The 27,978-nt window shown below is 40.7% G+C and overlaps 1 protein-coding gene across 2 annotated transcripts; it reads right to left on the reverse strand.

The window, feature by feature from the left end:
• Nucleotides 1–638: 638 nt before the first annotated feature.
• Nucleotides 639–27,957, reverse strand: LOC149817451 (protein CNGC15b-like). 2 transcript variants are annotated; one of them, XM_089984170.1, is made up of 7 exons: nt 27,802–27,957; nt 25,956–26,508; nt 24,581–24,793; nt 23,683–23,981; nt 23,462–23,573; nt 23,132–23,368; nt 639–1,741 (listed from the first exon to the last, which is right to left on the reverse strand). In XM_089984170.1, the coding sequence occupies exons 1-7, from the start codon at nt 27,828–27,830 to the stop codon at nt 1,037–1,039; spliced, it is 2,148 nt and encodes a 715-aa protein (XP_089840296.1). In that variant the 5' UTR covers nt 27,831–27,957; the 3' UTR covers nt 639–1,036. The 2 variants fall into 2 exon arrangements, with proteins under 2 accessions (XP_089840296.1, XP_089840297.1); XM_089984171.1 differs by having other exon boundaries at nt 24,581–24,655; nt 27,802–27,931.
• Nucleotides 27,958–27,978: the final 21 nt, after the last annotated feature.

Consider the following 27,978-nt stretch of genomic DNA (forward strand, 5'->3'; position numbering starts at 1 on the left):
AATTTGTATGCCATGCTATCTGGTGCCTAATTGTCCACATGCAATTCTTTCCTTACAATATTTCCTAACCCCTTTTCCTCCTTTCTTTTTTCTTTTGTTTTTTGTTTGTATGTGTTCCTCACCAATCACTTAAGAGAGCAAGCACCTGTTACAGTACCGACTGAGAAAGCCATCACGGCAATCTACACTATTTCTTGGTCATAAAGTCCATAATCCTTATCGAGCACATCTGATCTGCACGTTTTTCCACATTGTGGATATTCACCTTAGGTATTGGCCATTCGTGGCTCAAGGGAAGCACTAAATACAGTCAGGCGAACTCAGAAAACATATCATATGACTGGTTGGATCGAACATGATGCAAATCGAATTCGATATTTTTAATGAAGCTGTTAGATCCGTTCAAAGGGTCTTAAAGAAGGGCATATAAATAAATGCAGAGTTCAACCTCGGGTTCCTATGGCCCCGAAGGGGGTTGGCGTAGTGGCTATCAGAAAGTTGGTCAAAGTTCAAGTCCTCTGGGCATCACCTTCTTGCATATATAAGCCGACGCCAGCATAGGCCCTGGGAGCGAGGGTCCTAGCCGAAAAAAACTCAGGCTCTTATGGCCTGCACATTGGATGTTTAACAAAATCATCTAACGCAGTAATTGCAAATGCATAAATAGGCCTTTATTAAATGTTATTGATTGTCTTAAGCCGAGCATGTAGTTGGAATAATTAAGGCTTGATGACGACGATGGTGCTGATACGCATTCGGTGCTTCTGTCGGTTCCTGTATTCGTGGGCATGCAAGACACAAGGAGTACAGGAACAAAGCAAACGCTATAGAACCCACATGTGGAACTACGTAAAATGCAATCTGGTTTTCACCCTTACCCTCTCCTAAACATGAAGGAAAAGAAGAAACGCAAAAAGAAAAGAAAAAACCATCTTTTTACACTCCCTCCCACTAACCACTTGGTCTTCGTAACTGGAACTGCACAAACTCCTTCATTGTGTCTCTTTATCACCAAGAAAGAAAGCAATTCCTTGTGTCAGTCTTCCTCTTCCTCAACCGAGAAGTCAGGATCCCTGGGCTTCTGCACAACAACGACGCTGCCAGGAGGCGACTCCGGCCCACTGCCGCCGAACGCTGCCGCACTCCATCTGGCACTCGCTGCCAACCGGGCGGCGGCCAAGACCGCAATGCCGAGGGCAGGTGGCGTCTCTGGCTGGGTGTCGGCGGCCTCGGAGAAGCTCTCCCTCCGCCGGAGCTCGGCGACGGCCCGGCGCTTCTTGAAGCGGCGCCAGGCGGCCTGGATGAAGCAGGCGGCCCAGGTGCGCCACTGGTGGGAGTAGAAGCGGAATTTGTGCTGCAGCTGCTTGCTGTGGAGCCGCCGGAACTGGGCGGCGACGAACTTGAGGTCGTCGGCACGGAGGGCGAAGGCCTCCACCTCGTCCAGCGCCTGCACGGTGCGGGTGGATGACGGAAGGATCACCACGCTGGGCCGCGGGTCGAGCGCCCACGTCAGCAGCTCCTCGCCGCAGAAGTCGCCAGACCCCAGCCTGCACGAGTTGAAGAAGCCGGTCCGACCCCCGTTGGTGGTGTAGCTCTCCAGGTGGCCCCTGATCACGAACAGCATCTCGTTCACCGGGTCGCCCTCCCGGACCAGGCAGGTCCCGCTGGTGCACAGCGCCGGCTTGAGCCGCTCGCAGATCGCGTCCAGCATCCGGTCGTCCATCGAGTCGAACAGCGGCACCTGTTCTTGCAAACCCCGGTTGCCCCGGACCCGAATCAGATCTCTAGGATTTTTTTTTTCGCCTGGCTAGAAAACTAAAATAAATTGCACATTTTGCTTTTCAAAAAAATTCAAACTCTGCACGTGTCAATGTGTTGAGTCGTATTGCGGCCGTAGGGAACATGGTTACCAAGAAAAGAAATAGATACCAGAAGTGGTGCAAGAAGCGAAAGCAGGGACGCGAGTGCCAAAAAAAAACAAAAAGTATCAAGAGCGAGACGCGATTGTAAAGCCATTATTCAAGCTTAAAAGAAAACATATAGAAAGTAATAAGAAGCACGGGCAAAACCAAATAAAAAATAACATGAACACAAGCATAAACATGTAAACTTGTTCTTAAAAAATATTATTTTTAATGTGAAAAACATAAAAAGTTTGAGGAGAGCAAGTGAAAAAGGGGAAGCAGATGAGGTCAGAACATGAACACAATCTCCTCCATTCGGATCCAAGTTATCAAGTTATTAAATTTTAATTTTTTTTGTTTGAGACTATTATTGAACTTTGGATCTATCCAAGATCCGTCTTACGTTTAGGGGTTGTTGGTGTTCTATAAAATACGTTATGTAGGGTTGGTTGATGAAGAATTATTATTTTTCTTGATTTAATTGAATTTATTTTCTATAGTTTTCATGGTAGCGTAGATTCCCAAGTAGGAGTATTAATTTATTTTCTATAGTTTCCATGGTAGCGTATTGTCGAGAGGTTAATCAAGTTGATTGAGATGTCGAAGAGTCGGAAATTCGTTGAAGCGATGGAGGAGATTAACAGGCGCATTTATCGCATGGATCGTCTTTAGAGAAAGAGCAAGGTATATGAGGGATTTGCCAGAGGAGATCGAGTGATTGCAGAGATGAAGAACTTCATGATGATGTATTCATTGAATCAGTGGAAAGGAGAAGAAAGTCGGGTTACACGCATCGAATCGTCGAGTCGTACTGCGGCACACAATTCTGATACAGCTCCTAAAACCCTAAACATGGTGGATTATATGAAGATTCAGCACAACCAGACATCGATAGAGCCGGATCTTTCAACGACCAACATTGTCACTTTTTAGGCTAACAAAATCAATCAACGTCTGGTGCTTAATCACACATCCGCCGACACGAGTAAGGTCGCCGGATGTCTATCCTTATGCTCTATTTCCCATCCACAGCAGGTGCCGCTTCAGGCTCCTCCTCAGGTGCAGTCTGATCGGCAGCCAACCACCCTTCCTACAACCTGATCGTTGGACGCAGGTTGGCTACCGGACGGGGTGTCCCTCACACTTCCATGTGTTTCTGCAACCAACCAACCCAGCCGAGAACTGGTCGTCGGCTAGGATGGGACCGGTGGTGTCCCGCCGACCTACGTACCCAGGTCGGCGACAACCTCTCCCACCGATCGCCTGTGGTATAGGCGAGCCACCCTGACCGCCTCCCTCTTTTCCTCCCTTTGCATTCGTGAGGGATAGCCGGGCCAGCCGACCCCTCTCAATCCACCATGGGTGGCGAACACAATGGGATTTCTAATTATAACCCCTAGGGCGTCTTGCCATACGAGAGGGAGACCCCTCTGTTCAATGAGACGGTCCCCCTGCACCACCCAAATGGGTTCAAATTCAATGCAGGGAACCAGTTTACACCCCCTCGAACCGGTTTCCTCCTAATTTTGGCCCTTGTCACCCTATCAAACCCAACCCATTTAAACCCACCAGATCGAGACCAGACCCAGTTTTCTCGTCTTAATCAATATGACCCATCCCAAACACGGCCTTATCAGACCTGGATAGAACCCCAGATTCATTATGAGCTTGTCGAAATAGGACCCAATATGTTAATGGGTATGGATTTTGTTTAGACCAGACCTTGAATCCACAGAAACAGATCAATAACTCAACCCAAACCAATTCAGGTCCGACCTATAATCCCAATAACCTTGATTCAGACTATATACAATCAGATCCAACTCAAAACCCATATCCAAACCTTACTAACCACTATCCAAATCAAACCCAAACTTGTTACCCATTAAACCAACACCAAATCCAATCACCTTACCTTTATGATAACTCCTAGAACCTATCAAAAAAAACCCGAACCAACCATTGGTACAAAACCAGTTCTGTAATCCGCAGGTGCTCCCAAATCTAGATCCATTTGAGCTCCAAAGAAGTGCAGGAACACGGGGTCGATATATGAGTCTTGCTCTACAGATGGACCTATTTTACACGGGCACACTTTGAGGTGAAGATCAAGTTCTGAGAGTTTTGGGGGAACTTGGATACAGATGAGTTCTTTGTTGGGATAAACCACCTCGATGGTGGTAGTTACCCACGATGTGGATAACACTCCCCCACGAAAAGTGTTCCTTCCATTAAACTCGCACATAATAAGGGGGGAACGGTTGCACAAACCGTTCCCACTCTGTGCCTATAAAGTGGTATCATAAGCGACCCCCTGATAATCGGCAAACACTACAAGAAAACTGTTAATTAGCGACGGAAATTTGCGACGGATTTTTTCCGTCACAAATTTGCGACAGATTAGCTAGAGAAAACTTTCATCATGAATCCGTCGCTAAGTAGTGACGGATTAGCAATGAAAGTTGTTTCATCGTTAATTCGTCGCTAATTAGCGACAGATTAACGACAACAATTTTTTCGTCGCCAATTCTCAATACAAGAAAACATTTTAGCGAGGGATTTAGCGAGAAAATTTTTCCGTCGCTAATCCGTTGCAAATTAGCGACGGAAAAATTCCCTCGCTAATTTTCGATTTAAACCGAGCGCAAAATTTTCCCTCTCTCCCCGTTCGAAATTTATATCGACCGCGCTCAATTTAAACCGACTTCGATGATACAGAGTGATCGCTGTGCAAGTCAGTTCATGGTGGACGGCGATGATGCAGATTGATCGCTGGAGGACGGCGACACCGGTTCACGGAGGACGACGACGCCGGTTCACGGAGGACGGCGATGCCGGTTCACAAAGGATGACGACGCCGGTTCATGAAGGACGGCGACGCCGGAGAGCATGCCGGTTCACGGAGGACGGCGACGCCGGAGAGCATGCCGGTTCACGAAGGACGGCGACGCCGGTTCACGGAGGACGGCGATGCCGGTTCACGGAGGATGACGTCGCCGATTCACGGAGGACGATGACGCTGGACAGCACCAGTTCACGGAGGACAGTTTACGGAGGACGGTGATGCCGGTTCACGGAGGATGACGACGCCGGTTCACGGAGGACGGTGACGCCGGAGAGCACCAGTTCACGGAGGATGATACAAGTCCGGCGACGAGGTAGAGTGATCGTTCTCTGCAATGCCTGTCGGGCGCGGTATAAGTCTGGCTTATTGCTGTCGGAATACCGCCCGACAGGGATCAAATTTTTTTTTTTTAAATTTAGCGACAAATTAGCGACGGATAATGTCTGTCGCTAAGTTGTCGCAAATTAGCAACGAAATTAACGACATATAAGTTTTTTCGCTAATTAGCGAGCAAAAATTCGCGATGGCCTCTATCCATCGCTAATCCGTCGCTAAACAGTTTAGCAACGGATAAGTGATGGATATAGTCTGTTGCTAATCCACGATTTTCTTGTAGTGAAATACATAGTAGAAAAATTAGTTTTTCATATACAGGGAAATACAAGAGAGGGTTTAGAACCTTACCTCTCCATTCGGAGTATTTCCATCCGATCGTGGGAATCTGTCTTGCTCACCAACTGCATCCGGCAGCCTGCACTTGTGGAGGGCCGCAGTCCGACTGAGCAGAAACCACTCCTTGCTTCGATCAACCTCTGCTCCAGCCGACTTCCACCACCAGCAGAAGTGCTCTTATGGCTGCCTAAGGTACGCAGTCCTCTCTTGTTGATTTGTTGTTTTAACACAGTGTTTGCCTTGCTGTGTTTTCTCTATCTCAGCGCAGGGCCACCTCCATTAAGGGGAGGCGATCTCGGACGACCCTACAATGGGTTATGGGCCCACCACGCTTCCGCTGCGAGGGCTCGATGGTGTTTTTTGGCAACTATCGCCATTGAATGATAGTGTTTTTTGGCAGAACTGAGTCGCCGTGGGGCGACGTTGCAGGCTGCCGACAACAGGTCGTCGTGGGGTGACATGGTGATGCCGACAGCCAACGACTGTCGCTGTAGGGAGACAAAGTAAAAAAAAAATCAATTTGGACTGACTTACCTCCAGATTTGGGGGTTTTAGTCAGGAAGGGCGTGTCGGCTGCTCCCGTTGCCTTTTCTCTTCCATCAAGGTTCTGCAGAGCCGATGATGTTGTCGCTGACGACTGTCGAGTAGTCGGAGCACGACAGTGGGGCATGTCATGGCTGATTTCGCCCCACCGTCGAAAGCAAGTGACCATTGAGTCACTGACGGTGGCAGCAGCCCCGCCTTTGTCGTCGGATCGCCGACAATCGTCGGATCACCACGACCGACGACGAAAATCTTCATCTTCATCTGCATCTGGAGGAGAAAGAGCGAAATAGGGTTTTAGAAAACTCTATTTCGTGTTTCAGGTTCTTTTAAAACCTGTTTTGGTTCCTGGGTCGCGGATTGGGTCTGGACCCGCCCCACCCGAATCTGATCCATAAGATTATTTGGATTGGATCTGGGATTCGGGTGGGGGACCCATTCTGATTCGATCCATGACCCACATATTTTTGGATCCGAATCGGATCCATAACTAAACCTGATCCATATTTCTCGATCTGATCCATAAAATCTTCTTCAGATCAGATCTGGTTCTCGGGTAATGGATCCAAAATCCTTTTGACCCCGACCCATTGTGATTTAGGATTCGGATCGGGTCTGAGAGATTTTGGATCTCTAAAACCACACTCAATCCATCAAGATCCTTTGGATTGAGTTGCGGTTTAGACTCGGATCTGATGACTGGTACAAATCCATGAAATTGATTCGGATCAGATCCGGATATAGGTCGTCGGGTCTCAGATCCTGAATCCGAACATCATTCTCTGGATTGGATCCGGGTCAGCCGGATCTAATTCTTTCAGTAGCAGATCCAGAATCTGGTTAAAACCTAATTATACAGTTCTGGATCAGCTTGACAAAACCGATCCAATCGGCCTGTAACAGAGACTGAACCGGTTTAACCGGTTCGGCCTGTTTCTGAACCGATCTGGATATCTCTGGAACTGGTTCTTAGACAATTGAGATAGTTCACTATTGCAGAGACCGGTTCAGATTGTTACAGACCTGGTTCAGTACTTTTTAAACCGATTCAGAGCTTTGTATGACCAGTTCATCCAGTTTTCAGACCGGTTTGTGGGTCATATGACCGGTTCTTTGCGCTTTAAGACCGGTTCGTGGGCCATATCACCGGTTCATCCAATTTTTGGACCGGTTCATGGGTCATATGACTGGTTCATCTAGTTTTCAAACCAGTTCATGGGTCATATGGCCGGTTCATCCAGTTTTGAACTGTTTCAAGGGTTATTTGATCGGTTCTTTGCATTTTAAGACTAGTTTAAGGCGTTATTTCATATTGACATTAAGGATAGTTAGATGACTTAGTGTATTCACGTCACCAAAGTGGCTGAATACACATATATCGTCAAAGAATTTTAGTACTATCATACAGTTTAACCAAATATTAACATTGTACTTAAATTCATGAAACGATAAACAACCCAAAGGTAGTTTTATCGTATTTTGAATTTAAGTAGGATAAAATAAGGTAAATGTGTTGAGATGCATCACATGTGTATCCAAAGGTACCTTGTGTCGATGGTCGAACTTCACAAGAACTTTAGTTTTACCGAATATGGTCGGTAGGCGAAGTGGTTTCGTGTGTCAAAACTCTTACTAAAGTAGGACTCTGATGACCCCCTTCACTCGCCTGAAAATAAGCATATTAAGGGCATTTATTCTTTTGCTTTTTCCATTAAAGTTGTAGTCTCGTACGAATGCTTCTTGATATATGTCTTTTGTTGTGTAGTTTCTAGTTTTATGATTTTTGATGGCTCTAGCTGTATACCTTTTCTAGATGGATCAAATTTTAGTAATTGGAAAGATACTGCACTTTTTACATTAGGGTAGATGGATCTAAATCTGACCCTAAGGATAGATGAACCCGCTGCTCTAACTGATCAAAGCACTGCTGAATAAAAGAGTGCTTTTGAGAAGTGAGAGCGCTCGAATAGACTTAGCCTATTACTTTTGCAATCTAAGGTGAATAAGAATATTCCTAGTGTCATACCACAATGCAGGAGAATTAGAGAGTTTTTAAGTGCTATTGAAGCACAATTTGTGAGTTCAAATAAGGACAGAGCCAGTAGTACCCTGATGTCTAAACTGATATCTATGAAATATATTGGAGGGGAAAACATTCTCCAGCACATTTTGGAGATGAAGAACATAGCATCTCAACTAAATGACATGAAACTCACCATCTCTGATTCTTTCCTACTACATGTTGTTCTAGCATCCTTACTCTTGGAATACAGACCTTTCAAAATCTCTTACAACACACATAATGATGAATGAACGTTCAATGAACTTATGTCCAAGTGTGTTGAAGAAGAAGAGAGGTTGAAAGGAGAGAAGGTGCAGAGTGCACATATGACTTCACATGCATCTAAGGTAGGACCAAGGAAAAATGTATTTAAAAGAAATATTAAGAAGAAACCAACTGAGGATAAGTCGTCTCTAGACAAGCAATCTGACTCAGCTCCCATAAAGTGTTTCTTTTGCAAGAAGAAGGGATACAGGAAGGCAGATTGCATAAAGTATAAGAAGTGGTTGAAAAATAAATGTAATTTGTCATTTGTTTCTCATGAATATAATTTATTACAAATTTCTGAAAATAGCTGGTGGATTGATTCTTGTGCTACTGTTCATATTTCCAACTATCTATAGTTGTTCCTGAGCAGAAGAGAACCAACAATGCATGAGAAGGGCATCTATTCGATAAACAAGATGCGTTTACATGTAAAGGGTGTTGGAATCTGCAGGATTACTCTAGATACAGGCGTAATTTTAGATATTCATGATGTCTTTTATATTTTATCATATAGTAGAAACTTAATTTCAATTTTGAAATTGGATAAATTTAGATATTGCTTTAATTTTGAAAATTCTAAATTGTTCATTTATAGAAATTCAATTGAAACTGATTTCGTATCAGTTTATGATGGTTTATATAGATTGAACGTGAAGATTCAAACTCAAAAGTCCCTAACTTCTGAATACGCATTGGTTAGAAATAAACGTAGCTTGATAAATGATAAATTTTACATGCTTTGGCATTCAAGGTTGGGTCATATCTCTGAAAAGAGAATAAAGAGACTCGTAAATGAAGAGATCTTGAAATCTCTAGATTTTACCGACAATGACCCATGTGTTGATTGCATAAAAGCTAAGCATACAAACACATATAAAGAGAATGTCAAACGCAGTAGTGAGACATTAGAGATAGTTCACACAGATGTATGTGAACCTTTTACCCCCTGTTACACAGGAGACAAATATTTTGTCACCTTTATTGATGACTATTCATGGTATATGTATATCTACTTGATTTTTGAAAAATCTGATGTTTTTCAGATGTTCATAGAATTTAAGAAAGAAGTAAAGAAACAAACCAATAAAGTTATTAAAATAGTCATGTCTAATAGAGGTGGTGAAAATTATGATAGGTTTACTGAGATGGGGCAAAGGGAAGGACCATTAGCGTAATTTCTCAAAGAGGAAGGTAGTGTGCCTCAATATATCATGTTTGGTAGTGCCTATCAGAATGGTGTAGCTGAAAGAAGAAATCATATGCTTAAAGAAATAGTCAGAGCTATGTTGAATTATTCAACACTTTCCATAAAGTTGTGGGGTGAAGCCTTAATGACTGTTGTGCATATTTTGAATAAGATACCTACAAAATTTGTGCTTAAAACTTTTTACGAGTTATGGATAGGTAGGAAACCATCTTTGTCTTATATGCACATATGGGGATGTCCTGCAGAGGATAAGTTGTATAACCCCCACATTAAAACCTTTGATCCAAGAACAACCAGTGGATATTTTATTGGTTATCCAGAAAGATCAAAAGGGTACATGTTTTATTTCCCATCTCACTCACCACAGATTGTTGAAACGGATAAAGCAAAATTCCTTTAAGGTTCAGTAGGATTAAGTGCACTTCAAAACCTTGGTTTTGAGGAAGTACATGATCCAGTTTTGTCACATGTTAAGAAAAACACCGAAAGATACCGCATTATTATTCCTAATGATGATGTGGTTGATCATTCGATTGTTGATGCACAAATCCAAAATGAACCTATTGTGGACAATGCAGAACAACACAAACAAGATGATCAAGTTCAATCTAAACTTAAAGAACGACCTTTTTGGAGATCCACAAGGATTAAGAGATCTGCCATACATCCTGATTATGTGATGTACCTTCAGGAGCCTGGTGATTTTATAGATATGGATAATGACCCGTTGACTTTTATGAAAGTTGTGGAAAGCAAACAATCTACACACTGAATAGAAGTCATGAAAGAAGAGTTAGACTCTATGGCTAAAAATCCAGTGTGGGATCTTGTTGAGTTACCTAAGGGAGTGAAGCTCGTATGGTGTAAATGGGTCTTTAAGACCAAGAAGAACTCCAAAGATAACATAGAGAGACATAAAGCGAGATTGGTTGCTAAAGGATTCACCCAGATGGAGGGCATTGACTATAATGAGACATTTTCTCCTGTCTCAACTAAGGAGTCAATGAGGATAATTTTAGTCCTTGTAGCTCATTATGACTTAGAGCTACACCAGATGGATGTGAAAACAACATTTCTCAACGAGGATCTGAATGAAGAGATATATTTGGATCAACTTCTTGGTTTCTCTAAAAACGATCGTCTGATTTGCAAGCTCAACAAATCAATATATGGACTTAAACAGGCTTCCCGACAATGGTATATTAAATTTTCCCAAGTCATTGTGACTTTCGAGTTTACAAAAAACATTATTGATCAATGTATATACCTTAAGAAAAGTGGGAGTAAGTTCATTATATTGATGTTGTATGTGGATGACATTTTACTTGCAACCAACGATATAAAGTTGCTTTTAAAGACAAAACAGTCTTACATCATATTTTGATATGAAAGATATGGATGAGGCCGCTTATGTTCTTGGCATTGAGATCCGTCGAGACAGAGCAAAGGGTTTTCTAGGTCTCTTCCAGAGATCCTATATAGATAAGGTGTTAATGTGATATGGGATGGAGAATTGTTCTCCTAGTTCAACACCCATATCAAAAGGTGATAAGCTGAGCCTAAAGGATTGTCCACAGAACGATAATGACAAAGCATAGATGAGTGCTTATTCATATGCATCAGTTGTTGGCAGCTTGCAGTACGTGCAGACATATTCTCGACCAGATATTTCTTTTGCAGTAGGAGTGCTTAACAGATTTCAGTCTAACCCAGGTATACCCCATTGAAAGGCTGCCAAGAAAGTCTTGTGGTACTTGCAAGGGACAAAAGACTATATGTTGACGTATCATAAAGTTGATCACCTTGAGGTCATTGGCTACTCAGATGCGGACTTAAGAGGGTGCCTTGATAGTAAAAAGTCTATTACTGGGTATGTCTTCTTACTTATTGGGGGCACGATCTCTTGGAGGAGTGGGAAACAAACGACTATTGTTGCTCATACTATGAAAGCAGAATTCATAGCATTGTACGAGACTACCTCGCAGGCTATATGGTTAAAGAACTTCATATCACAGTTAAAGGTGGTTGATTTCATTGGGAAGGCACTGAAGGTCTACTGTGATAATGAAGTTGCGGTGTCCTTTTCGAACAAAAACAAAAGAACTATGTCATGTAAGCATATGAAATTGAAGTATTTTGTTGTTAAAGAAAGAATGGAGAATCATTTAGTGCATATTGTTAATATTGATACCAAAGAGATGATTGTTGATCCTCTTACTAAAGGGCTAGCACCGGGATTATATTTCGAACATGTAATGAGGATGAGCTTGTTAAACTCTTTTTGACATATGCATATAAATAAAGTGATCACTTTCAGTTCATGATTCTCATTATTTTTTTTGTTGTTAATCTCATAAAGATTAGAGATTCAACTAAGGACCTATAGAATAGAATAAAAAGGTCATTTTATTCATCAAGTTATTCACATAAGGTTTTCTAGTTAAGAGTTTATTGTCGGAACAAGTGGGAGAATGTTGGGATTAGTGTTGTGAAAAGCGTTGAGGCGTATCGAGGTGCTCCACCAAAATCTGAGGTGAGGCGTAAAGCGTAAGCTTCAATTTTTTTTTAACTTACAAAAACTATCTAAAATTATAAATAACTAAAAAAAATTCTATTGATGAAGCAACAACCAACAAGAAATAAAAAATCTCAAATAAATACTGAAAAAATATGTGATTAACATGTAAAAATAACATTAATGCATTCACATTTTTATCAGTTGTTACAGAAAAAACCATTGACATCATGATATCTTCAAAATATAGTCAATATTGGTGACTGGTATTTGTATGAGTTTAACACCAAAACAACAGCCTAGTAGAAGTGCCCACATCACATAGATTATATTAAATTTTTTATACCAATATAAAAAGTGTACAAAAGACACTGATACGTAGAAAAAACAATGGCATGAGCATCCCAAAATATTAGCAAATGGTACGCCTCTCTGCTTATTTTTCTAAAATAACCATGTTTGATGTCACCATTTTCTATAGCTACTATTATCTCGTAATATAGGGATGGGAATGAGTCGAGCAGCCTGTGGCTTGTCCAATTTAGCTAATTTTAAGATCTCATAAAAGGGGCTCGATTAGCCAAGCCACGAGCTGATCGTGAATGTCAAGCTGAGCATGTGCAAAGGGAGCACAACTTTGCGAGTCAATTCTTAAACATATATTATATATTTTTTTACAAGATTCTTATGTCATGCACAATGTCGTAGAGCATTTGAATGGAGTATGTGGTTTGAAAAGGGGTGATCCAGCATGTTGATTCCTATTACTAACAATGTTAAAAGATACAATACTTTTCATATGAATCCAACTTGAGATCTACTTGTTGGCTCTGTTTGTCGTGACTTCAAGCTCGGGTCAGCACCAACACCTGAGTCTGATATCTAATTGGGTTTGACCCAAATGAACAAGGCTGAGCAGGCCAAGCTCGACCTATGCAATCCTAACATGACCACCAAGATCACTCGATACTACTATGAATGGATACCAGCTCACTAACATCATCCAGTTCGTTCAAAAACAATCAAAACCACCTGGTTCCTGCCAACACCTAATGGCAACAAAGACTTAGTAGACCACATAGTTGCATGGATTGACACTGGCAACTCAAGCAAGCTGGTTGCAAGTTGACAGCACAACAATCCGCCAAAATTAGCCTAAATCAGTCACATTTTACAGGAATTTGGTGTTATGCTCCAGATTGAATCGCTCCAATTCGAAAAAGCTCTTTTTCTGAGAGAGGGGGGGGGCAACATACCTGACCTCTGGGAGAGGGAGAGCGAGCGGGTGCAGCAGTGGAAGTGGTGGCGACATGGGCGACGGTGGCAAATGAGGAGCGTGAAGAGAGGGAGAGCAAGCGGGGGAACAAAGTGTAAATGCCTCGACTTGATTAAAACTGATTAAAAAAACCCTATTTTTTGGTCAAATGAGGGCCAAATCCCTCATTTGACTAAAACATTTGAGGCGTGTACGTCTTGACTTGAGGCGCGCCTCGCCTTGAGGTGTGCACCTCAAGGCGCATGAGGTGCACACCACAGAGCTTTTGCGCTTTGTGCATGCGCCTCAAGGCATAAAGCCCCTCGCCTTGAGGCGATGCGTGCTTTTTGTGCCTTGAGGCGTGTTTTTAATAACACTGGTTGGGATAAACCACCACGTTAGTGGTGGTTACCCATGATGTTGATAACGCTCTCCCACAGAAGGTATTCCTTCCGTTAAACCCGCACAGGATCAGAGGGGAACGGTTGCACAAACCGTTCTCACTCTGTGCCTATAAAGGGGTATCATGAGTGACCCCCTGATAATCGGCAAATACAGAGTAGAAAAAATAGTTTTTCATATACAGGAAAATACGAGAGAGGATTTAGAGCCTTACCTCTCCATTCAGAGTATTTCCATCCGATCGCGGGAATCGGTCCTGCTCACCAACTACATCCGGCAACCTATGCATGTGGAGGGTCGTCGTCCGACTGAGGAGAAACCACTCCTTGCTTCGATCAACCTCTGCTCCAGCCGACCTCCACCAACAGCAGAAGTACTCTTATGGCTGCCTCAGGTACGCAGTTCTCTCCTATTGATTTGTTGTTTTAACACAGTGTTTGCCTTGCTGTGTTTTTTCTGTCTTAGCGCAGGGCCACCGCCATTAAGGGGAGGCGATCCCGAACGACCCTACATTATTTACTTTGAAGTATGAGGCAGAGTGCTTTTTTGGATGGTATCTGATCCATGTGCATCGTAAGGTGATATTGACATATGCTAGATTGTGTGGATTAATACAAGCATGGTATGTGCAGCTAGATAGAGTAGTCTTGGGTTGATCAAGGGCTGCCTTTGATTCAGACATGGGAGGAGATGTGCATGTGTATGCAAGATAAGTTTGTTCCTCCTAATTATATCCAACAGGTCCACAAACAATACATCCAGCTCTGTCAAAGGATAAAGACAGACAGAGTATACAATAGAATTCCATTGACTTTTATATGAGTCAGATGGCCAACACCAAAGGACACAAGGTAGCAAGGTACATCTATGGACTCAAGGCTTATATTTGAGAGAGATTTGATTGTGTTACCATACATATTGTGGACCAAGCCTGTCAGTACGCTTTTTATTGTGGAATAAACATAAAAAGAGTGTGTTGAGGCACGTCGTAGCACATTGGCTTCACAATCTCGGTCTAAAGACGCTCCTCCAACACGAGGAGCAACTTCTGATGCTAAGAAGGTTACGAGTTAGAAGGATCAAAAGCCACCACGAGCTGATGACTTGGGTCATGCTTATAACACCCGAGGCCGAGCGAAGGCCTCTGAGGTAGAGCAATGTTGTTCCTGTTGCAATGGGATGGGAGACCTTGTTGCATAATGCCCAACTATAACCAAGTGTGTCCATTTCATCGAGCATGATGGGAACATAGAGACAGACGAGGAGTAGGATGAGAAGGCTGAACAAGAAGAAGACATTATCCGCAATGGTCAAGAAGATGTATGCAACCTCATGTTGGATTATGGCCCCCCTTAGTTCCTCAGAGCCGAACTCTTCCCAACCCAAAGAGAATGATGAAGTAGCTAGCGGGGGTGAAACTGACCAAGAAAAAGAAGGGAAAGAAGAAGGCGAAGGGGTAGGATCCAAGTTATCAAGTTATTAGATTTTAGTTTATCATTATTATTGGTACTATTATTGAACTTTAGATCTATCCAAGATCCGTCTTAAGTTAGTGTTTGTCGATGTTCTCCTATAAAACACGTTGTGTAGGAATCTTGTATGGTTGGTTGATGAAGAATTATTATTTTTCTTGGTTTAATTGAATTTATTTTTCTTAGTTTTCATGGTAGCATAGAATGACGAGTAATAGTAATCGTAACATAGTTTGATCTTCGTCACCTCATTGAGTGGTTATCTTGTTGGATTTAAAAATCTACCAAAATAAAAGCAAGATCGAATACATGTCCTCGTTAAACCGTTAAGATAAAAAACAAAACATAACTTAATGTGAAAGAGATACCTAAATCCATAGCGCTTCGGTTGATCGTTCATGGTATGATCTTCCAGAACCTGTATATCCGAGCATTTTTCTTTCTTTAAATCTAATGAGAGAGAGACTGAATTCTCTTTCTGACTTATGAGGAGCCTGGAGAGAGGGTCATTATATAAGGTTTGAGAACCATAACCTAATGTGTTTAAGAGTCTGGGTCTCTCCACATAGTGTACCATACCATATGAGATACTACATAACTCATTTGGATTAGATCACACGAACCAGGCTTGAATTTGGTATAACCTTATAATATGTGGTTCAACATATATAGGCCCACATAATTTTCTAACAATTTCCTACTTAGGTCATATACGTAACCTTATAATCGCACAGTGTAACCTTATGAGCTCAAAAAAATTGTCTTGTCAATTGATATCTCTATCAATCTGATCCATTGATCATGTCAACATAGAACCAAAGCGGTCTTCATTACAAATAACGTAATTGAGCTCATCAATGATCACATATATCGACATAACCAAATGACATGAATCAAGTATGGATGTGAAGCATGAAAATTACATGCAATGTGATCAAACATGCCTATTTCCAGCTGGTCATTCCTGAAACTTTAATGAGATCACAACATAATGAGTACAAAATGAAACTGAAACTTTAACTTTATACCAAAGTGGCGAAAGAAACTTTATTATATCATAGAACGTCTAAATACAAACTCTCACTAAACCAACATATCATAAAATGATAAAATACCCATGCAAGCAGTATGCTCGTGAAAGACCTTGGGTGGAAAACCTTTAGTAAGTAGATCCACAATCATGGAGTTTGTGCCAAAATGTTCTATTGATATCTGACCATTCTGTACTCTTTTTTTAACAACAAGGAACTTAATGTCAATATACTTTGACTTCGAAGAACTCCTGTTGTTATTAGAATAACTTTAGCGGTCTTTCAACATTATTCAAAATCCGCAGCCCTGTGACAAAATTACATAGTCATATCTCATGGTTGGATGTCTCATAATAAGTTACGAATTCTGCAGCCATGGTGGAAGAAGCAATGAGTGTCTGTTTGACACTTCTCTAAAAAATAGCTCCTTCGACCAATAGAAAAACATAGCCTGACATGGATCAGCGAGCGACTGTCTTAGCATCCCGCAAAATCAGAATCAAAGTACCCAATAATCTTCAACTGATCTGACTTCCTGTATGTGAGCATGTAACTTTTTGTTCTCTACAAATACCGCATAACCCGTTTGGTTGCTTTCCAATAATCCATACCTGGGTTACTAAGATATTTGCCTAATATCCCAATATTGTACGCTAAATTTGGTACAAATACTGCATAACCCGTTTGGTTGCTTTCCAATAATCCATACATGGGTTTCTAAGATATCTGCCTAACATCCCAATATTGTACGCTAAATCCGGACACGTACATACATGAGCATACATAAGACTCCTCACAGCAGATACATAGAGAATATTTTCGATAGCCTTAATTTCATATTGGTGTTTGGGGTACTGAGTGAGACTGAACTTATCTCCTTTAGCAACAGGAGTATCCCCTGGTTTGCAATCATTTATGCCATACATTTCTATAATCCTTTCAATATAGCTCTTTTGTGATAATCTAAGAATACCCTGAGAACAGTCTCGATGTATCTAAATCCCTAATACAAAAGAGGCGTCATCAAGATCTTTCATTTCAAATTTCTTGGTCAGAAATTTCTTGGTTTCGTGCAGTATGCCTATATCATTATTGACAAGTAATATGTCATTCACATACAAAACCAGGAAAATAAATTTACTCTCACTGAACTTATAATATATGCATTCATCAACCACATTCATCTCAAAACCAAACGAAAGAACAACTTGATGAAATTTATGATACCACTGACGAGAAGCTTGCTTAAGTCCATAGATGAATTTTTTTAGTTTGCAAATCATTTTCTTGGCATCGCTTGAGACAAAATATTCTGATTAGACCATGTATATTGTCTCATCAATGTCCCTATTAAGGAATAGGGTCTTAACATCCATCTGATGCAACTCTAATTTATAATGAGCTACAAGTGTCATCATAATCTTGAAGAAGTCTTTCGTAGAAACTGAAGATAAAGTCTTTGTGTAGTCAATGCCTTCCCTTTGAATAAACCCTTTTGTAATAAGACAGGCCTTATATCTTTCCACATTACCCTTTGAATCTCTTTTGGTTTTAAATGTCCATTTACAACCAATGAGTTTCATACCTTCAAGTAATGAGACAAGATCCCACACATCATTGTCCTTCATGGATTTAATCTCCTCATGTATTGTTTCAATCTACTTTTGAGAGTTAGAACTTTGTGTGGCTTGATGAAAGTTGATTGAATCATCTTCCATTAGGCTAGTATCACCCTCATATTTTTGTAGAAAGATAATATAATTATCTAAAATTGTCTTTATTCTCTCTCTAGTGAATTTTCTTAATGACACTAGTTTTTGAGGTATTTCTTGAGGTTGTTGAGTTTGAACTCCAAGAGTAAAAACTTGATTTTGAATAAAGAGATCTAAAGCATTACCTTGATCTGAATTTATGAGAACAATGTTAGGAATGAAAATCTGATTATTGTGATTCACAACTGTAGGAAAAAAAAGACTATTCTTCAAAAGCAATGTCTTTTACTTTATCACTCCCCCAAACTCAGCACCTTCAAAGAAACAAGTGTTTCCCGTTTCGAAAAATGACTTATTCATAGGGACATAAAACTTATATCCCTTGGACCTTTAAGAATACCCAACAAAATAGCAGATAACCGTTTTAGAATCTAGTTTCTTTTCATATGGCCTGTAGGGCCTAACCTTAACTGGGCATCCCCAAATATGAAAATAGTTCATAATAGGCTTTCGGCTTATCTATAATTTATATGGGGTCTTGGTTACTGCTTTAGAGGGTACCTTGTTCAAAACATAAGCTGTAGTCTTTAATGCTTCTCCTCAGAGAGACTCTTGTAAGGTAAAATGAGAAATCATACTCCTTACCATATCCTTAAGAGTCATGTTTTATCTTTCAGCAACATCATTCATGCTAGGAGTGCCTGACATGGTATACCGAGAGACGATCTCACATTCCTCTATGAATTTAGCAAAATGCCTTGGACGTTGTTCACCTAATCTATCATAGTTGTCATAGTACTCACCACCACAGTAAGATTTGACGACCTTAATTCTTCTGCCAAGTTGGTTTTCAACTTCGACCTTAACTGATTTGAACACATCCAGAGATTGAGACCTTTTCATGAATTAAATATTGGTACCCATAACGAGAATAGTCGTCTATGAACGTAATAAAATATTATTGACCATTCCAAGAAGCCGTAGGGAAGGGTCCACAAATATCAGTACGAATTAGTTCTAAGACGTTTGTTCTTCTTTTGGCACATAATCTCCTTATGTTTGTTCATTTCCCTTTTATACACTCAACACAAACTTGAAAGTCAGTAAAATCAAGGGAATTAAGAATCTCATTTGACACAAGCCTTTTAATTTTTTGTTTAGAAATATGAACTAAGCGCTTATGCTATAATAAAGCAGAATTCTCATTTGTCAATTTTTGTTTTGTACCACGAGAACTTAATTGCAAGGTTTCATTAAATGCGGCAATAATATCAAGCAAATAAAGGTTATCAACCGTAGATAAAGAACTGGTCCCAATAAGATTTGAATCAAGAAATAATTTAAATTCATTATTTTCAAATAAACAAGAATAATCGTATTTGTCCAAAATAAAAATAGAAACCAAATTTTGCCTAAAAGATGGCACAATAAATGTTTTTTTTAAATCTAAATAATTTTTAGTCTTTAATAACAACCTAATTGTCCTTATTACCTCAATTTCAACTGTTTTGTCATCGCTCACATAGATGAATCCTTCAACATCAATTGGCGGCCGACAACTTAGGCAACTCTGTATAAACACACTTATGCGAGTGGTAGCATCAGAATCCATCCACCAAGTATGTTTGGGCACAAAAGTCAAATTAATTTTAGAACAAACCAAAATAAGAAATGTACATTTCTTCTCGCGTCAAGCATAATACTTGGTACAGTCCTTCTTCATGTGACCCTCCTCATTTGCAAAAGAAATAACTAGACTTTGGGTCCTAATGTCTTTTCTGTTTCTTCTGTGATTGAGGGTCAACTGCAGTTTCCTTAGTCATTTTTTTTTCTTAAACCTGTTCTTAAAGGTTACTGTCAAATGAGCACTATCAGTATTCTCTTGCTTCATCCTATCATCTTCTTGCACACAGTGTGAAATGAGCTCATTAAAAGTTTATTTTTTCTTCTGGCAGTTATAATTGACCTTAAACTGGTTGTACTATACATGAAGGGATATCAAAACCAAATGCATGAGTAAGTCTTTAGACAACTCTAACTTTAGTGCTTTTAGTTTTGAAGCAAGATGAGACATCTCCATGATGTACTCCTAAATATTTTCTTTGCCCTTATACTTCATTGAGACAAGACTCGAAATAAGAATACTTGTCTCAGCCTTTTTATTTTTTGCAAAACATTTTTTCAAGAAAATGTTTGGCATTGGCCTCTTCGGACATGGTGCCCCTGAAAGATTCAGGAATTACATGTTTCATGATCATGAAACTCGTGCGATTAGATCGATCCCACCACTCAGAGTTATTTTTATCCTCAGTAGAACTCTTATCTGTAAGAGCAGGCGGTTGATCTTCTCGTAGTGCAAGATCCAGATTCATACATCCAAGCATAATCATAACATTTTCTTTCCATTTCTTGAAATTAGAACCACTCAAAACAGAAATAGAATTAATGTTTGCAGATATCATAGAAGCAGAGGTATTAACTGAATAAAGAACAAACAAACCCATGATTAACATGTATTTTTCACATGCAATAACATAAAATAACATATTTAAACAGTGGTGAACCCCATTACAAGATACCCAACACAACATTGACAGATAGTCTTTGGACAAAAGTGTCAACTTGTAAGTGGTACTCTCAATACAGTAATCAAAACATAGACAATCAGTCATGTCAAACAACAAGCCTTTCTTTGGACCGACTTGTTATTCACATGAAAATCTGAACAATTATCTCATATTTATTAATGAAAGTATACATTTGAGCTTAGCCAAATAGTAATCTTCTTTTGAGTTAATCATTATTCGCATGAACCGCAAACATATAAACATCACAATATTTCAAAATGAACTAACCTACACAACAAAGATTACTTTGACAACATATTGATTCAATTAATTCAATTTAAAATGTTAGACCCAGAATCAGAAATAATACAAACGTTCAAATATGTCAATAGATGCACATGAATAATAAGGCAAGTATAATAACATACATGAGCCAAAAAATAACCGAATATCGATCCTCCAAAGTGACCCATAATGCATGCCAAATAGCCCTATAAAAACCTCAATTTTTTTTTATAAGGCATAGTGCACAGGTTTGGCCAATCGAGCCTGATCAGACCCACCTACGGGTCCCAGAACAGGTCCGACCTAGATCAGATCAGACACTACACATAACAACCGAGTGTAGGTCTGCACTACCGGGTCAAGTCCAACCAAACCCAAACCGCACAATAGTGTAGCTTGACTCGGTTTAGCCCCCCAAAACCAAATGGGGACTAAACCGGTCAGCAACCCCTTCTTTGAACATGAGTTGATCCGGTTCAGCCCAATTAGTTACTGAACTCGGTTTTGGCCACCTTAGAGGCCCGAGCCCAATAATACACAGGATCGAACTGGTCTTGTGTACGAACACCAAAACGACCCTATCTCGACTGAACCGGCTATGTGCACAGAGGAGCAAGTCGGCCAGAACCAAATGGTCGAACCAACCATGTGCACAGGAGGTCGGGTCGACCAAAACCAAATGACTGAATCGGTCATAATCAAGTCGGCTAAAAAGTTGAACCACTCAAGCATAGATGAATCAGTCCGACCAATGATCGAACTGCCTGACCCGATTGGGTCACTGAAAGCGTGTTGGATCGGTCTTGAAAACCGAACCGATCCTAACTAACCTTAGGTCAGAACCGAGGTTGAGAATGGCAGTCGTCGGCCCCAAAACGTTCGATGATGGTGGCTGGCATGAGCCGGATGCCACACACACCATCGTCGGTCATGGCCGACCCCAAAAAAATCAACGGTGGTGCTTGGGACGAGCCGTATGCCTCAGGTCACTGTCGGTCGTCAACTACTCGACCGAAAACCCAGTCGATATGCCAAACAGAGTACAGAGATACAACATCGGTCGACGATCCGACCGGCAACAGAACTCTTAATGGCCGACGATGCAAAAGAAAGAGAAACCTTCTTTCATTCAGCCAAGAAACTGCTTTTGCCCCACGTCGACTCGTCCAAGATCGATCCTGATGCTGAACCCCTCTTGGACGGTGACCGATTTGGATCCTGATGTCTGGTAAGTGAACGATCCATCCAGACCGCAAAAGACGTCGTCTGAGAAGCTCATCAGCGCAGGCCAGAAAAGCAATGCCGATCCTGACAATGCCTGGACAAATCGTCCACTCACCTATGTCGTGCGGTGAACAGAAGGAGGGGGATCTCTGCCACCCACCATCCGACGACCAAAAGAAAGGTGATGGCTCTTTCATCCTCCGACAATGGTGTCAACAATGGCACTCCATCGTCGGACATCCTGATGAGGGTCATTGTCCGCCGCTCGATGAATCGAGCAGTCGACAACCCCACCTATCGTCCGGTGACCGAGATGGATATGCGTCGTTCAACGATCTGAATGGGAAGGCGCCAACTAGCGATTCCAATCTTGTGATCGAAAGAGCGATAAAAATCCCTGCCATACGTCATCCGATCTGGGCGACAGTAAATTGAGAAGGGCCAAACGACCCTTTCGTTTAATTTATCAACAATAGAGAAGGGCCTGACGGCCCTTCCCGTCCATCTCGACGCAACAGTAAGAAGGGCCTGGCGGCCCTTCCCGGTCTGGTGGTCAGAAAAGAGAAGGGCCCAATGGCCTTTCCGGTCTGTGCAGTCTAGTACGCCTAAGGAGAAATCTCCGAGTAGCCCTTTCCACCCAACTGGCTTCCATCGAAAAGTTCAGCCACCGATCACACGATATCGTCACCGTCAAAAGAAAATATATGGCAATAAAATCATATTTTCAACAATTCAATGAGAACATGCGCTCTGATACCAATTGTTGGAATTAAAAATCTACCAAAATAAAAGCAGGATCGAATACATGTCCTCGTTAAACCGTTAAGATAAAAAATAAAACAGAACTTAATGCGAAAGCAATACTTGAATCCATAGCGCTCTGATTGATCGTTGATGGTATGATCTTTCAAAACCTGTATATCAGGTCATTTTTATTTCTCTAAACCTAATAAGAGAGAGACTAAATTCTCTTTCTGACTTATGAGGAGCTTGGAGAAGGATCTATTATTTAAGGTTTGGGGACCATAAATTAATGAGCCCATCTAAATTAGATGGGATGAACCCAGCCTCCTTAGAATGTGTGGTTCAACATATATAGGCTCACACTATTTTCTAACATATATGAGTTGAGTAAGGAGAAAAAGAGTAGCTAGTAAGATCAACTCACTCGTCTGACAAGGTCGAAACAGAGGTGGCGCTTGATGTCGCGACGCAGGTCGACGGGGAGGCCCTTGAGGATGGCCTCCTCGTCCACCCCTCGCGTGGCCACCCACTTGTACTGGTCGTACTTGCGCACGCTCTGCTTCAGCTCCAGTGGCAGCTGCCTGTGCCGCATCCACTCCTCCGTGTCCGTCCTCTTGATCCTCCACTCCTCCAGCCTCACCGTCGTCGACTGCAGGTACGTCTACACACATTTCCGTAGATCCCGATGTACATAAACAGAGGAATGAAACGATTAAGATTACTGACAAAGTGGTCTCTAAAGACATGGACTTACTTGCATGTTCCCGATCAACAAAGCAAAGAGCACAAGACCGAGAACCGCAATCAAAATTGCGAAGCTTATCTCTCCCACGTAAGTGCTTGTCTTAAGGTTCTGTCCCAAACAGCTGCATGGTTTATGAACCCCTTCCTCTTGTCAGAAGAATTGCATGAGGAATATTATACAGAGTGAAATGTATGAAGATTTGCCTTTGTGTCCAAAGGTTGGAATCTGACCTGAGGTTTTGGAGGCCCCACCAGAGGCAGTAGAAGTACTTGTTGAAGAACTTGGAAGATGTTGCTCCCGAGTCCAACGCATTTCCGTAGATCCCATACTCGTAAAAACCATTGCTTGGATTGCATAACTGTGTGACGTTACTGGATTGAACCCAGAACTGTCTGGAAGCCTCCATGCCTTTGCCCATCCTTCGGCAGTCCAAGAATCTGTATTGGCATGGACCTTGAGTATTGCATACCTTTTCCCAGCATGACACATTGCGCTCGATTGCGAGGAGGTACCAAGAGGCTCCTAGCACCTGTGAGATTCAGCATTCATATGTAAAACCAAAAATGAATCCACATATAAATCCATTGACTAATTTTATATTATAAATTTTGAGTGTTATCTTAAACTAATGTTCAAGATGCATTATATCTGGAAACAGTGTATCCAAAGATATCCAATTCAGGGAAGATCTGGAAACTGCCCTGTGAAAATTACCAGCATTGAAGTTCACGTTGTAATAGCATGGATTTTTCTCTAATCTAACGTAATATAGAACAGATATTTATTCTCAAATCATGGTGAGTGCCCTAGTGTCAAGAACTGACCAAATAAAGCACAATATATTTACATTTAGTGGTTCAAGAGTGACAATCAAAACTGCTTCGGTATTCTGATCTGAAGTGTTTTTGAGTTATTAATCAACATAAATTACGGTAAGCATTTCTAGCTTAACTACTTTAAGAAAAAGGTTCTATGCACTCATGGAAGCTATGATATGAGATACAGGTTAACAATTTGCTTTTGCAATTGGCTTAGCAGGAAAGAAATTGTAAAAGAAAAAGGAGAAAATTCATTGATGTATATGTTAAGACTTCAGAAGCTATAAGAAATTGTAGTTGAATTTCTTACATGGCTTGCCAGCATGTACAGCATCAAATTATAAGCGGCACCAGCCCATGCTGTCTCCGTTACAACACCAGTTGCCTTCACGATTTGAGATGACAGTGGAACAATCAAAAATAGCCTAGGGAGATATTGAAATATGACAATGAAGAGAAATGCATTTTTTGTATTAGTCAGCGTGGAGCCATTTGAGTTGCTTATTACAACCCATACCAAAACCTGAAAGATAAGACAAAGATATGAAGGGTTGGTATAAATGACCATGCAAACAATTATTTAAATGGTTGATGCAAGAGATTAAGGCATATGGCAATTGGTTTACTCACAAAAAAAGCTAAGTAGGAGCAACTAATGTGGTCAACATTTGAGGTGCAATGTGATCTCTCTGTGATTCATTTATATGACCATGATAGAGTGCACCCCTTATGGCAAGCTATGAGTTACCAGAAACCTTTCTTAGGTGGAACCAGGGTCTGTGGTGTCTAGCTCGAAAACATGTGATTTGAAAGTTAACAATCACTAGGTGCTGCAACCAAGATCTTTTGCACGGGTTTATATAACATTTTGTAGAGGATTCATATTTATCTAACAATGCCCTCATGGTCAACAGGGCTATGGGTCATGGGCAGCGGTTCCAGGTTATTAGGTAGCCACAGTCTCTGATATGCAGGATCAGTACTGCATTCTCTGCTTGATTTCTAAAGTGCATTTCATTCTAACCAGCTGATGATGACAGACTTCACTCAGTGCTCTGATTCCTCTACCATTTTCATGAATTTTCAATTGCTTAGTCATTTGTAGGTCTGTAGTTGTTTCTCAAATAATGAATATTTGTATTTCATATTTTCTCATATTGCCAACCTACGTAAACCCTGTTAGACTAGGATGGAAATCAAATATTTCAACTGATACTTCAAATTATTGGTATAATGGTTGTTTTTGTATGATGCCGCACTCATACATATGCTTGGGTCTTACTGATTTAGCGCAAGTAATATTTTATGACAAATGTTCTGAATTTTATATAAAGAGCTGCATTCTGTGCCAGCTAAATTATCTCTGAGAGTTTGTAAATTTAGTTAACTTTTTTAGTTTTTCGTGTCCAACCATTTTTTATCCAAATTATGTACTGAGTGATCCTGTCAAACAATGGCAGTGAAATCAGCTAGTGTGATATAGTTCCTTTGAAATTAACATAAAATAAGTGTTTTGCATATGATGACTCAAAACAGAGGATGGCTTTGACATGATGGAGATGCTTCTTGTTTTTAAGTAAACAAGGTTTCTGTCAAGCAGATAACTTCCAAGCAAATGATCCTTCAGAGAAAAAAAATCTTGCACTTTTGATAAAAAGAGAAAATGTAATCGTCCTATTGCCTACCTGTGGAAGTGGTAATGCAGCAATAAGGTCAATCCAGAATTCCCTTTGTAGATACCTTGAGGCAATCTTGGAAGGTTCGATGACGAGTTCACCTCTGCCAAATACACGAGATGAAGGGGCAACATATGCTGTCCGGAAGCGAATAAAAATTTGAATCACATAAAAGACATCTGCTGTTGTGCGCACAACTGTGAGGGCAACCTCAAGGAGGTAATCTATTTCTACACATACTCCTTCAGCACCTGGCAAGTAGAAGAACAGGGGATCCACAAACAGAGAAACTAAACAGGCTACTAGAAAAACCTTGTTCCAACGTTGCAGTAGAGTTCCTCTAGGATCCAATATCTTTCTTTTCACCTTTTCATAATCCTCAGAAAACACCCTGGACAATACTTTAGATTTCAACGACTTTCCTGTGCTTTTGAGACCTTGCTGATCAACCTTCTTAGAACTCGATGCTGGTATTTGTTTCCCATCTATTCTGAATGTGAGCTTAACCATGCTATCTGATTTGCATCTTGTCAAAACTGCAGCTTCAGGATCATTTTGAAATCTGGAAAACGTGTAATTCTTCAAAAGTGTGATAATGCAATTTGAAAACCATGATTGTATATGAAACTTGCAATTATCAGTTACATTCATTACATACAGCATTGCCAAAAGAATTTGCATATAGTTCCTAGGTTTGCTAAGTCACATATGCCATGTATTTCATTGTCTTAAATACTTTCTAATTCATGATGGTCCAAAGAAACACCACTGAACTTTCCTTATTTGGAACAGAAGGCTTATGACCTATCCTTTAGAAAAATTTAATGGTCAAACAAGCAGAGGTAGCTTTTTCTTCAGATGGTCAAACAGATAAGGCATGTATTTTTCTTCAGATGAAGGTAAATTTTCTACAAGAGAAGCAGCACAACTATTCTGAAATTGAAATTGACTGATAAATAGAGATCAGTAAACAGCATAAAGTGAATTATATCGCTATGGGTGCGGGTACAGAGGGTACGACAGGGCAATTCCAAAACATGTGGGTACGGGGACACGGCTATATATGTATTAAATATCACATAAATACAAAATAAATTCAAAATAAACTGAATGTAATCTAAATATATATGCTATATCTAAAATAATATAATTATAAATTATAAATTGAATACAAACTTATATGTACGGAGGGTAAAATGGCGTGTCCAGGTGTCGCAGTAGCGATCAACATGAGGACACACCTGTCGACACAGGTATGGAGGGCAAAATGGAGTATCCGCGAGACGTAGCTCCAGGTTAATTAATCCATAAACATCATAACTTTTTTTCTGAGAATCTTTTATAGTTGCAATATTTTGAACTTATGTATGCTAGTCAGTGTTACTAGGAAATGAAAAACCAACTTTCTAGAAAGCCAACAACAGATCCAGAATTCCAATTTCCACTGGAATACATTGTTAATGTTCCTAAGATGCAGGTTTCTTTCCATTGTGCAATGCCCTTCTTTGTGGCACAAAGGTTTAATAGAAATTTTTATCTATTTAACACGTATTGGTTTTATTTCCTTTTTGAAGGTTTTCTTGTCAGATGCATCCCTGCTACCTTGATATGAAATATTACAACTATGAGCAGCAAACAACTGGAAACGTATCCCATCACACAACACTGCTTTCTTCAGGAACATGATCACAATGCTTACAATTATGAATTAAAGGTGAATCGAGCCAGAGGCTAATTTGCAGACCATAATAACCAACTGCACATCGTAAAACTAAAAGGAATGTCACAGCCATGAATACTATTCTAAATCGTGTTGGATTAGAAATCTGATACAGGGGAGAGGAAGAAAACCAACCTCACAGATTTGGAGCTGGCCAGGGTCATGATGTTCTACCCAGGATTAATTTCTGCAGTAACAGAACCCGAAATCGGCAGCTCCCCAACACAAAACCAGCTGCTTGGTGTGAACCGATTAGTTCCTCTGCTTCATGAACAAATTCATGGGGTGGCTAGGAATCCTTCTCCAAGATGA

The sequence above is a fragment of the Nuphar pumila genome, chromosome 13, assembly GCF_984573655.1.
Source record: "Nuphar pumila chromosome 13, dmNupPumi1.hap1.1, whole genome shotgun sequence".
Classification (NCBI taxonomy): domain Eukaryota; kingdom Viridiplantae; phylum Streptophyta; class Magnoliopsida; order Nymphaeales; family Nymphaeaceae; genus Nuphar; species Nuphar pumila.

Coding starts and splice junctions, on each gene's coding strand:
- LOC149817451 (XM_089984170.1), bottom strand. CDS start 27,830: ATGACCCTGGCCAGCTCCAAATCTGTGAG. Junction 26,509..27,801: donor GCCAGCTCCAAATCTGTGAG/GTTGGTTTTCTT, acceptor CACGTTTTCCAG/ATTTCAAAATGATCCTGAAG. Junction 23,574..23,682: donor TGGGGCCTCCAAAACCTCAG/GTCAGATTCCAA, acceptor TAAACCATGCAG/CTGTTTGGGACAGAACCTTA.